Raw genomic sequence first — 13,463 nt, 5'->3', positions numbered from 1 at the left:
GTGAGTGACCTACAGCCTAGCAAGGATAAAGTTCTGCACAAAACTCATAGTCTACTATTATATGTTTTTAAGCCTGACTGCAATAATTTGATCATTTAAATTTTAATAGCTACTCCTTCTTCATCTGTGTAACTAAATTTGACGTTACTCTGTTCTACACTCCCTTGTGCCGCTCTGGCAGCCTGAGCACTCTGGACTGCCTCTGCACTGTTGCTAGATGTTGATGGCCCTACACCAGCAGCTGCTATTGAACGTGTGGTGGTGGCAAACATTTCTGTGATTTTGCAGCTTCTCCCCCCCCCCGGTCGAACTCTAAATAGCAGATTTGGTCAAGGGGAGATAAGGGCTGGCCAGGACGGAGGCAGGGCGTGGCCTGAGATTTCATTGGATTGTCCTTTAAGACAGTCAACCAATAGGCCGCGATTCGTGTCTCAGATACTCTACCGTTACGGTAATAAGAAATTGGCCTATTAAACTTTTTAAAAAATATTAAATTATGACTGACAGCCCCGGCCCAAAAATGTGCGTCGGCCTGGCGGGCATTGCCCGGTATACCCTATGGCAGGGGTCTCCAACTCCAGTCCTGGCGGGCCAGTGTCCAACACAGTTTGGTGATTCTTCTCCTCAAACACAGCTGATTCAACTAATCTGTTAATTACTAGGTTCAGTGGGTGTGTTTCGGTGTCTGTGGATTACAAACTGTGCTGGTCACTGGCCCTCCAGGACTGGAGTTGGAGATCCCTGCCCTATGGTCAGTCCAAGCCTGACCATGTGGAACAACATAAAGACATGAATGGGTTAATTTTACCATGGCTTATGTTATTTTTTTCCTAGACAGCAGCACATGGCCATTGACCAAGATGAGGTCAGATAATAATGTTTCATTAAAATGCAGTGGACCCTGTTCACACCTGTACTTAGTGCTGTACACTTACAGATGATCCAGCGCGTGTCTTCTTGCTAAGTGTGAACAAGGCCTTGAAGCACACAGAGACTCTACTAAATGGACTGATGCAGTCCTGATAATATGTTTTAAATTTTAATAAAGCTGTATTGTCATGTGTTTTAGCAGTTCTATTGCAATGAAGCTTTCTATGGTGGCCCAAATCTATCATAGAAAAAGAAATCTATTTATATGGTGTTTCATCTTTGTGAACATATGTGTTTGTTTTTTTCCCTTGTAAATGTGTGCTTTTTCCTGTGTAAGTGTATGATTTTTCCCGTTTGTGCACTTTTTCCTGTGTGAGAACTCTTTCTCCAGTATTTTTCAAGCTAAAAGCTAAAGCTAATTAGAATTAGATATCAGCTCCAGAACTTAACACGATGGAATATACAGTACAGTGAATTACAGCGTGATGACGTTATAATTCTTACAAAATTTTCAACTGCACACACTTACCAGGTAATGTTTAATATATAAAATTAATCAGATGTTACTGTTTTAGGCACTAATGATAACTTTGTAGCGGTGTTCATACTATCGGAGTGTTTGGGGGAAATGCCGAGCCGAGTATAAATGTCAGTGATTAAAAGGAATATCATCTCATATACACTGATCTTCTTCTTTGTCTTTCGGCTGTTCCCTTTCAGGGGTCGCCACAGCGAATCATCTGCCTCCATCTAACTCTATCCTCTGCATCCTCTTCTCTCACACCAACTAACTTCATGTCCTCTCTCACTGCATCCATAAATCTCCTCTTTGGTCTTCCTCTAGACCTCCTGCCTGGCAGTTCCAACCTCAGCATCCTTCTACCGATATACTCACAATCTCTCCTCTGAACATGCCCAAACCACCTCAATCTGGCCTCTCTGACTTTATCTCCAAAACATCTAACGTGGGTTGTCCCTCTGATAAACTCATTCTTAATCCTATCCATCCTTGTCACTCCCAAAGAGAACCTCAACATCTTCAGCTCTGCTACCTCCAACTCTGCCTCCTGTCTTTTCTTCAGCGCCACTGTCTCTAAGCCGTAGAGCATTGCTGGTCTCACCACTATCCTGTACACCTTTCCTTTCATTCTCGCTGATACTCTTTTATCGCACAACACACCTGACACTTTTCTCCACCCATTCCAACCTGCCTGTACCCGCCTCTTCACCTCCTTTCCACACTCTCCGTTGCTCTGGACCGTTGACCCCAAGTACTTAAAATCCTGCACCTTCTTTACCTCTGCTCCCTGTAGCCTCACCGATCCTCCTGGGTCCCTCTCATTTACACACATGTATTCCGTCTTGCTGCGGCTAACCTTCATTCCTCTGCTTTCCAGAGCATACCTCCACCTCTCCAAATTTTCCTCCACCTGTTCCCTGCTCTCGCTACAGAGCACAATGTCATCTGCAAACATCATAGTCCATGGGGACTCCTGTCTTACCTCATCTGTCATCCTGTCCATCACCAGAGCAAACAAAAAGGGGCTTAGAGCCGATCCTTGATTCAGACCCACCTCCACCTTAAACTCTTCTGTCACACCTACAGCACATCTTACCACTGTCTTACAGCTCTCATACATGTCCTGCACCACTCTAACATACTTCTCTGCCACTCCAGACTTCCTCATACAATACTACAGCTCCTCTCTTGGCACCCTGTCATACGCTTTCTCTAAATCTAAAAAGACACAATGCAACTCCCTGTTACCTTCTCTGTACTTCTCCGCCAGCATCCTCAAAGCAAATACTGCATCTGATGTACTCTTTCTAGGCATAAAACCATATTGCTGCTCACAAATGCTCACCTCTGCCCTTAACCTAGCTTCCACTACTCTTTCCCACAGCTTCATTGTCTGGCTCATTAGCTTTATACCTCTATAATTGCCACAGCTTTGCACATCTCCCTTGTTCTTAAAAATTGGCACCAATACACTTCTCCTCCATTCCTCTGGAATCCATCTCATATACACTGATAAACACTGATAAACACTAACCCCTAGCGCTTAGCATAGGGAACTATCTTCTACATTATATATATTAGTTTAATAGTGTATTTGGACACATATATACGTGATGTAAACAATTAGCTCCATTGTTTCTGTAAAATGCCTGTCCAAATATGGATCTATAAGCAAGTTAATATAATTATGCTAAGCGCTAGCTTACTAAAAGAGCTAAGATAGCAGACTATTAACTGTTGCCTATCAACTATTGCTAATTATCCCTGAGCTGCTCCTGTTATGGGTTAAATGTTACAGATGGTTAATGAATTGTTGTATGTAGTTTATTAGAGCTCATAAGTGCCATAAAGTCTATACTGCTATACAGTCCTGCAGGCAGTCCTTTTATTATTTTATATTGCAATCAACTACAACTTTAGCAAAGAAAAGCAATAAATGGTAAAATAAGTATAACTAAGCAACAGGTGCAAATGAAAATAACAGAACACAACATCTTGTGAACTTAAATTAACAATGCACACCACTGCCTAAAAACACTATCGAAGTACAACAGAACTCTTTTATACCCTGGTCCTGTGACTGTGATGTTCTAACAGCCTTACTCTACTAACCGCTTAGCAGGTTCTAACCTTATAAGGCAAACACTGATGAACTAAGCTGCTCTCTACGGCTTCTAACTAGATTTAACATAATTAACAGAATACATATTCTTGTCTGGTGTCTTGCTGACTGCCGGACATTACATCACATAGTACATCTTAGGTGTAAAGAACATTGCTAATAACATCAGCCTCACTGCCTGCAGCCGTGCAAATGTCAACTGATTCTTTCTCCACAGATGATGCAGCTATTTCAGGAGGAAGGGTCTTTGCAGCACTTCCTCTCGCCAGAACTTTTTTGCATCTTCCTAAGACTCCGTCGTTCTTGTCGAGCTGCGACCCGTCCTGCATTAATATCTGAAACATTTTCAGTTTCACAGATTACATCTCCTATAGTGAGCTGGGACATATGACAACCTAAAACATTAGCACATTCCATAACATTACACAATGTACAGGTCCTTCTCAAAAAATTAGCATATTGTGATAAAGTTCATTATTTTCTGTAATGTACTGATAAACATTAGACTTTCATATATTTTAGATTCATTACACACAACTGAAGTAGATCAAGCCTTTTAATTATTTTAATATTGATGATTTTGGCATACAGCTCATGAAAACCCAAAATTCCTATCTCAAAAAATTAGCATATCATAAAAAGGTTCTCTAAACGAGCTATTAACCTAATCATCTGAATCATATAATTAACTCTAAACACCTGCAAAAGATTCCTGAGGCTTTTAAAAACTCCCAGCCTGGTTCATTACTCAAAACCGCAATCATGGGTAAGACTGCCGACCTGACTGCTGTCCAGAAGGCCATCATTGACACCCTCAAGCAAGAGGGTAAGACACAGAAATAAATTTCTGAACGAATAGGCTGTTCCCAGAGTGCTGTATCAAGGCACCTCAGTGGGAAGTCTGTGGGAAGAAAAAGGTGTGGCAGAAAACGCTGCACAACGAGAAGAGGTGACCGGACCCTGAGGAAGATTGTGGAGAAGGATCGATTCCAGACCTTGGGGGACCTGCGGAAGCAGTGGACTGAGTCTGGAGTAGAAACATCCAGAGCCACCGTGTACAGGCGTGTGCAGGAAATGGGCTACAGGTGCCGCATTCCCCAGGTCAAGCCACTTTTGAACCAGAAACAGCGGCAGAAGCGCCTGACCTGGGCTACAGAGAAGCAGCACTGGACTGTTGCTCAGTGGTCCAAAGTACTTTTTTCGGATTAAAGCAAATTTTGCATGTCATTCAGAAATCAAGGTGCCAGAGTCTGGAGGAAGACTGGGGAGAGGGAAATGCCAAAATGCCTGAAGTCCAGTGTCAAGTACCCACAGTCAGTGATGGTCTGGGGTGCCATGTCAGCTGCTGGTCCACTGTGTTTTATCAAGGGCAGGGTCAATGCAGCCAGCTATCAGGAGATTTTGGAGCACTTTATGCTTCCATCTGCTGAAAAGCTTTATGGAGATGAAGATTTAATTTTTCAGCACGACCTGGCACCTGCTCACAGTGCCAAAACCACTGGTAAATGGTTTACTGACCATGGTATTACTGTGCTCAATTGGCCTGCCAACTCTCCTGACCTGAACCCCATAGAGAATCTGTGGGATATTGTAAAGAGAAAGTTGAGATACGCAAGACCCAACACTCTGGATGAGCTTAAGGCCGCTATCGAAGCATCCTGGGCCTCCATAACACCTCAGCAGTGCCACAGGCTGATTGCCTCCATGCCACGCCGCATTGAAGCAGTCATTTCTGCAAAAGGATTCCCGACCAAGTACTGAGTGCATAACTGAACATAATTATTTGAAGGTTGACTTTTTTTGTATTAAAAACACATTTCTTTTATTGGTCGGATGAAATATGCTAATTTTTTAAATTAGGAATTTGGGGTTTTCATGAGCTGTATGCCAAAATCATCAATATTAAAACAATTAAAAGGCTTGAACTACTTCAGTTGTGTGTAATGAATCTGAAATATATGAAAGTCTAATGTTTATCAGTACATTACAGAAAACATCTCTTTCTAAAGCCATGAGCATGAAAGCGTCAATTATTATTGACTACTTACTGTATGTGTCGTAAAAATGATGTTGTATCGATAGGTTACTGTGTGGGTTGCCATAGTATCCAAAAAGGGGCATAAGAAGTGTGTTGGTGTGTGTGAGGGAGAGATAAACAGAGAGAGAGAGAAAAAGAGAGAGTTGAGTTTTTACTTTATTGTGAAACAATTTGAGTAAATAAATTATTTACATTTTCACAATTTTTTTTTAAGAAAACCCTTGTGGCCCTTCACTCCACCGATATCCCCAACCCCTTTAATGAAAAAGTGTATCAACCACCTGCCTCCTTCCTCTTCCAGTTGATTTGTTACTTAACATCTGTGTGCGGTTCCTCCTTTGTGTGTATGGCGCTGCCCTCTGCTCTGTCACTCTCCTGCAGTCTGGTGTTCAGTGAGTGCAGGCTGTGGGTTTTCCATTTTTTGTGGTTCATCAGTTGCCAGTGGTTGTGTTTTTTTTCTTGCTGTTGTGTGTCCGAGCAGACATTAGGGACAGGGTTACTGTTGGCGGTGGTATCTGTAAGGATGCCGGGTTTTATATTCACAGTGTTTTCTGTGCCTGTGCTGTGTTTATCAATGCTGGGTGCAGTGTGTTCAGGACTGACCTTTGTGAGTTCTGCCTGTGATGTGTCGCTGCTCTGGGGGTTGGTGAGGCCCACTGCAGGCTCCGGCTCCCCGGTGTTCTCCCTGGTGTTCTGACTGTCGTCGCGTTGCTGCTGCTGTATCCCGGCTGAGTCGCCCTGTGAACTCCCCAGCTGCACAGCTCGGTGCGGACAGCTCAGTCTTTTATGTCCAACATCCCCACACTCAAAACACCTCAGCCGCTCCGTGGTGGCAAAGACAGTGTAACAATTGTCACCATCCTTGAATTTGCATTTAATGTCTCTTCCTGATTGTTTAAATCATTACATATACATTTACATTTAGGCATTTGGCAGACGCTCTTATCCAGAGCGACTTACAAAAAGTGCTTAAATGTTTACATAATTGGATACATACTTACACTGGGTTAACTAGGTTAATAACTAAGTGCTATTAGTCCAACACAACTAAGTGTTTTTTTTTTTTGTTTGATTTTTTTTGGGGGGGGGGGGGTAGTCCAAGTACTGGAGAAACAGATGAGTCTTGAGTCATCGTTTAAACATAGTCAAAGTCTCTGATGTACGGACATCTAGAGGAAGTTCATTCCACCACCTAGGTGCCAGAACAGAAAAGAGCCTGGATGAATGCCGCCCTCGATTCCTGAGAGATGGTGGGATGAGGCGAGCAGTGCTGGAGGATCCGAGGGAACGTGGTGCAGTGCGTGGTGTAATTAGGGCAGAGAGGTAAGTGGGTGCCGGGCCATTTTTAGCTTTGTAGGCAAGCATCAGTGTTTTGAATTTGATGCGGGCAGCTACAGGAAGCCAGTGCAGGGAGCGGAGGAGTGGGGTGGTGTGGGAGAATTTGGGGAGGTTAAAAACAAGACGTGCTGCTGCATTCTGGATCAGTTGCAGAGGACGAATCGTGGACAGAGGCAGGCCTGCCAGGAGTGAGTTGCAGTAGTCCAGTCTTGAAATAACAAGGGACTGAACAAGCACCTGAGTAGCCTGTGAAGAAAGAAATGGGCGAATTCTTCTGATATTGTAAAGAAGAAATCGACAAGAGCGAGTAAGGTTAGCGATGTGTGGGGAAAATGACAAATGATTGTCCACGGTTACCCCAAGATTGCGGGCGGTGGCTGAAGGAGTGATTTGGTTGTTGTCCATGGATATCACAAGGTCTTGACCTGGAGATGAGTCACAAGGGATAAACAACAGTTCTGTTTTACTGAGGTTGAGCTTCAGCTGATGAGCAGCCATCCAAAATGAGATGTCTGCCAGACATGCTGAGATCCGGGTGGAAACCTGAGTGTCAGAGGGAGGAAAGGAGAGAACAAGTTGGGTGTCGTCTGCATAACAGTGGTATAAGAATCCATGCGATGATATGACCTTACCAAGAGACCGGGTATAGAGGGAGAACAGAAGAGGACCAAGTACTGAGCCCTGCGGGACACCAGTAGAGAGTCTACGTGGGGCAGATGTAGATCCCCTCCATGTTACCTCATATGACCTATCTTTTAGGTAAGAAGCAAACCATTGCCACGCTGTTCCACAAATTCCAAGGCTTGTAAGAATAGATAATAGAATCTTGTGGTTCACCGTGTCAAATGCAGCTGACAGGTCCAGGAGGATGAGGACAGATGACAGTTTAGCAGATCTAGCAGCATGGAGCTTCTCAGTGACTGACAGAAGGGCAGTCTCTGTGGAATGTGCCACTTTAAATCCAGATTGGTTTGGGTCATTAAGGTTGTTCTGTGAGAGATAAAGAGACATTTGATTATAAACTGCTCTTTCAAGAGTTTTGGAAATAAAAGAGAGCAGTGATACCGGGCGATAGTTGTTAGCTTCTGATGGGTCCAGGCAGGGTTTCTTGAGGATGGGAATAACCCTCGCCTTCTTAAAAGCGGCAGGAACATAACCAGATGATATGGATTGGTTGATGATGGCTGTGGTGAAGGGAAGGAGGTCCCGTGAGATGGCCTGGAGCATTGTGAAAGGGATTGGGTCTAATGAACAGGTGGTGGGGTTAGATGACGAGATGATCTGTTGAATCTCATCAGATGACAGGTTGGAAAATTCTGCTAAAGGAGGGAAGGAAAGGTCCTGAGGTTCTGCCGTAGGAGCTTGGTTGAGAGCGAAGGACTGGCGGATTGCTGCAATCTTCCCATCGTAGAATGTGGCAAAATCGTCAGCAGTCAGAGAGGAAGGGGCAGGAGGAGTCGGTGGGTTGAGTAGTGAGGAGAAGATGTTGTGGAGTTTGCCAGGATCATGTGCAGAGGCTTCCAACTTTTGTCTGAAGAAGGTAGTTTTGGCAGAAGTCACATCACATGAGAATTTGGAAAGAAGTGTCTGGTAAGAGATGAGATCTGCATCAAGTTGTGATTTCTTCCATCTTCTCTCCACAGTTCTTAATTCTCTCCTGTTGTTGCGCAGTACATCAGATAGCCAAGGAGCAGGACAAGACGTCTTCCTTGGTTTAGATGACAGCGGGCAAAGGAGATCTATGGATGAGGATAGAGAGGAGAGGAAAGTTTCAGTCGCTGTCTCTAGTGGTAAAGAGGAGAAGGAGTCTGGGTCTGGGAGGAATGATAGGGTGTATGAAGACACAGAGGAAGGCGAGACAGAGTGAAGGTTTTTGCGGGTAAAAGAGACATTTTGGTGGTTAGGTTTACATAGAATGGGAAGGGTTATGGTGAAGGATACCAGGTAATGATCAGATTTATGAAGAGGAATAGTAGTGATATCTGTGACTGGGGAAGGGTGGCAGAAAACAAGGTCAAGAGAATTTCCTGCCTTGTGTGTAGGAGGGCAGCTGTTTAGGGTTAAAGAGAAGGAGTTAAGGAGAGGGAGAAGGAAAGAGGATTGTAGTTTATCAGATGGAAGGTTGAAATCTCCTAGAACAGTGAGAGGAGTGTTAGCAGAAGGAAAAAGACTAAGAAGTATGTCCATTTCATCTAGAAAGTTTCCTAGAGAGCCAGGAGGACGGTAAATAACCAAGATGTGGAGGTTAATTGGAGAGGTTACCTGAACTGCATGAAATTCAAATGATGAAAAACTGAGATGAGATAGGGTGATAGGCGAGAAGGACCATCTCTTGGACAACAGGAGACCCGTACCACCACCTCTGCCAGTTTCTCGTGGAGTGTGAGAGAATACATAGGCAGAGGATAGCGCAGCCGGTGTAGCTGAGTTCTGAGGAGATATCCAGGTCTCAGTTAGTGCTAAAAAAGTCAAAAGAGTAATGGGTAGCTAGGGCTGAGATAAAGTCTGCTTTCTTTACAGCAGATTGGCAGTTCCAGAGCCCACCTACCACCAGTGCAGGACAATGAGACAGTACTGGAGGGTAGGTGAGGTTTCTGGGAGATCTGCCTCTGCTGTGTGAGTAAAAGCATCTTGGTCTGTGAGAACTGACAGAGATAGGTTGAAGACACATGCTAGACTGAGGTAACATTAGAACCTGCCTGTGGAGGGACAGGACATGTTTCACGCTGGAGCTCTTACAGCCAAGCAGGATGGGTTTCATAGGGCTGGTAAATTTCCTGAAGCAGGCCAGCTTTCTCATTACATGTTTGTCCTTAATGAACGGGGGCATGTTGTAGATTACCACTCGTGTTGCAGGGCTAGACAGGGGGTAATTTGGACCATGACGCCTCTCACTCATATTCCATTTTTTAATAGCATGCTTATAAGTTTGTTTGTTTTTTGGTGTGGGAAACCACCACCGCTTTATTCATCCAGGAGGGAATTGTGCCATCTCAGACAATAATAACTCTACAGAGGATAGTGAGAACAGCCGAGAAGATCATCGGGGTCTATCTTCCCTGTATCACAGACATCTACACCACACGCTGCATCAGCAAAGCCACCAGCATTGTGGCTGTATCCCAGCTGTGCTGATCAGACACACCCATCACACACTCCTAACCCTCCTGGAATCTGGAAAAATGTACAGATGCATTCAGACACACACATCCAGACTGTGCTAGGCTTGCACGGTAGACACTAGTCATGATGGTGCATCACTTCATTCACCTCTCATCTTACCCTAATAATCCATCATTTTCATCAACTCTGGACTCATTAGACCACATGATATTTTTCCAATGCTTTTATGTTCTTTATGTTCCAAACTGAAGTATTTTTCCTGATTAATCTCACTGATAAGTGGTTTTCTTAATCCAACACAACTGTTTAGTCCAAATCCCTTGTGTTGTCTTTGCATTGTGTGTGTCCAAATGCTCTCTTTTAACTATTAAACATAGCAGTGAGTCCTTTGGAATTTCCAATTAGCCTAATCTGCATATCCTTGGACTGTGGGTGGAAACCGGAGTATCTGGAAGAATCTTTTAAGTACGAACGTGTGTGTGTGTGTGTGTGTGTGTGTTTGTGTGTGTGTGTGTGTGTGTGTCTGTGTGTGTACATTAATGGTCCTGGATTCTTAATAAGCAGAAAAAAGTTGAACATCTGGTTAAAGTGCTGCTCTATTCTGGGTCTTAATGTAAATCTCTCTCTCTCACTTCATTGATCTCTCTCTCTCACTCTCTCTCTCTTTCTCTCATTGCTTTTATTCAGGATGGTGTATTGAGGGATGTTTTACTCCTCCACATAGAAACATCCTTGGTTCCTGCAGTGTAGAACCGAAGCCTGCGGTGCCCAAAGCTCCAAGACTCAGAGGACAGAAGCAGGTTATTATTAGCTCTAACAGATTCCATCTCTGCTGTGAATTGAGCTACACTGAGCTCTAAGGTCAGTGGGCCAGTAGAGTGAAAGTCCTCCACACAGGTAATGAGGTGCTTTTGATTAGTTAGTGGCTCGTCCTGGTTCTCCACTCTTCACCTTCAGAGGAGATCCTGGCAGGTGTCTCTTGGTCTGATAATGTGGAACACGGCCCACTGTACATGTGTGATCTTCTCAGAGCTACTTGCTGAGATAGAAACAGGAGCTCACCAACAGCCTGTACAACATCCAAGCACTTCTCAAATCAGCCCCTTTCCTATAATCTGAACCTCCTGAACACTGAGGCCACCAGTCTGCCTCTGCTTTGTAAAATGTACAGAGAGAATGTACTGACTAATATTGTAATGACAGGGGCCAGGGGTAGCTCAGTGGTTAAGGCATTGGACTACAGTTCGGAAGATCCCAGGTTCAAACCCACCAAGTTGCCAATGTTGGGCCCTTGAGCAAGGCCCTTAACCCTCAACTGCTCAGATGTGTAATGAAATAAAAATGTAAGTCGCTCTGGATAAGCATTATAACAGCATGAGTAGTGTGGTCTGATGTCCTACAGTGCAGTTCTGGTTGTAGGAATATAAGGCCAGATGTTGCATTATGACTGTGGGCATTGGGCTACTAATGTGAAGGTCCCAGGTTTAAACCTCAGCACCATCAGATTGCCACTGTGAGAGAGAGCGTCTGCCAAATGCCAAATGTAAATTACAGTGACATCATAAATACGGTCACCTCTGGCTTCACATTTAGCTTCAGTCAAATGAAGCTTTATGTTACTATTGTGGTGATTTTCTCCTTCAGCAGGAACTCAGGTCATGTGTGTTTAAGGTCTTCAGTTCACTTCAGGTTTATTTATATGGAGGAGAAAAGGAAAGTGTTTTGTGCTTAAACTTTACAGATGATGAGAGAATTCTGATTAAAATACAGAATAATATAGAAATGAATGTTGAGTCTTATTGAAAGCTCCTGCACTACAGTGTGTGTTACAGGAGTGTGTAGTAGACGCTGCTCCTCTTAGCAGAAGGTGGAAATCATCATCATACACCATTATACACACCAGCTGATTTCTCATCACAGAAGGAACAGCTGATTAAGAGTTTTCTGCTTCTCAGGAATTATTTTTTTAATTTTATTATTTAAACATGAAGTCGTTTGATGATGTTCAGTGGAGTGCAGCTTTAGCAGATCTGCAGCTGTTCTCAGATCAGTGTGTGTTTCTGACTCAGAGCACTTCCTCTACAGCTGAGGGAGGTTTTTGTACAGCGATATAACACTGTGTGTACCCACTGCTACCCTGCTGACAGTAATAATCTCCTGCATCTTCAGTCTGAACTCCAGAGATTTTTAGACTAAATTGTGTTCCAGATCCACTGCCACTGAAACGATCTGGAATCCCAGACTGACGAGTAGATGCATAATAGACCAAGAGTTTAGGAGCTTCTCCAGGTTTCTGCAGGTACCACTGGAGGTTACTGCCTACACTCTGACTGGTTGTACAGGTGAGAGTAACAGATTGTCCTGGAGAAACAGACTGAGCTCCTGGAGACTGAGTCAGGACGATTTCCCCAAAGGACTCTAAAGAAAAGGATGCAGAGTTAAAATAATGGAAACAAATGTAGTAGTGAGTGTGAGAGTGATGTGCTGATGTGTATGAATAATAAAAGTAAAGAGAGTGTCTCACGGTGAGCGAGGAGTCCCAGTGTCCCCAGCAGTAGAATCAGTACCATCATCATTGTGCTGCGTGTCAGTGGCTCTGAAAGGACTGAACACACTCTGATCAGCACTACAGCTCTTAAAGTGTGTGCAGCACTGACACAGCACACATATGCAAACACCACCACTGTCTGTGTGTGTGTGTGTGTGTGTGTGTGTGTGTGTGTGTGTGTGTATGGGTGTGTGTGTGTGTGTGTGTGTGTGTGTGTGTGTGTGTGTGTGTGTGTGTGTGGGTGTGTGTGTGTGTGTGTGTGTGTGTGTGTGTGTGTGTGTGTGTGTGTGTGCGTGTGTGTGTGTGTGCGTGTGTGCGTGTGTGATCACTGTAGTGTAACAGAGGTCTTTGTACAACGGCTTCATTAGAATGTATCACTGTGGGTCACTTTTAGTGTTGGAATACAGTGTGACTATCGGATGCAGTTACTGAACAGACCTGGGTGAACACTACATCAGGAAGAAGATGGGTTATGGTGTGGAGATAAAGCTGATGGCTTCCACATCTTCTCTTTGTTTGTTAGTGGACTTTAAACCAAATGGACTGATGTTTCTCCACTGAAACTGCTCTTAAAGCTCAGATGTCTCTGTTCATTTAGAGTTAGAAACTGTTTTCATGTCTATGTGTAGAGTTTATAGATGCTGCTGAAGGTAAGCGAAGTTTCTAGATGTTTCTCCTGAGCTGCAGTGATGTGAGAACAGTGTGGATCACTGATTACTGAACACACATTAATGTTTCCAGTCTGGACTCTTAATAAGCAGTAATGAGTAAATGTTGTGTAAGTGTGTGTAAATGTGTGTTTATTGTGTGTTTGTGGTCTCCAGCCGGTCCCACGGTGAAGCCCTCCGTGTCTCTGCTCCCTCCCTCCTCTCTGCAGCTGTCTGAGGGATCGGCCTCGCTGCTC

General features: G+C 44.0%; 1 gene segment (V, D, J or C); it reads right to left on the bottom strand.

The window, feature by feature from the left end:
- Nucleotides 1-12,076: 12,076 nt before the first annotated feature.
- Nucleotides 12,077-12,695, bottom strand: LOC128512202 (immunoglobulin kappa variable 6D-21-like). The segment is given in 2 exon segments: nucleotides 12,077-12,429; nucleotides 12,536-12,695. Coding segments are annotated over 2 exon segments (405 nt in total).
- Nucleotides 12,696-13,463: the final 768 nt, after the last annotated feature.

Source organism: Clarias gariepinus, chromosome 2 (genome assembly GCF_024256425.1).
Source record: "Clarias gariepinus isolate MV-2021 ecotype Netherlands chromosome 2, CGAR_prim_01v2, whole genome shotgun sequence".
NCBI classification, from domain to species: Eukaryota; Metazoa; Chordata; class Actinopteri; order Siluriformes; family Clariidae; genus Clarias; species Clarias gariepinus.
The sequence above is the reverse complement of the archived record's forward strand: the minus strand, read 5'-3'. Positions and strand labels throughout refer to the sequence as shown.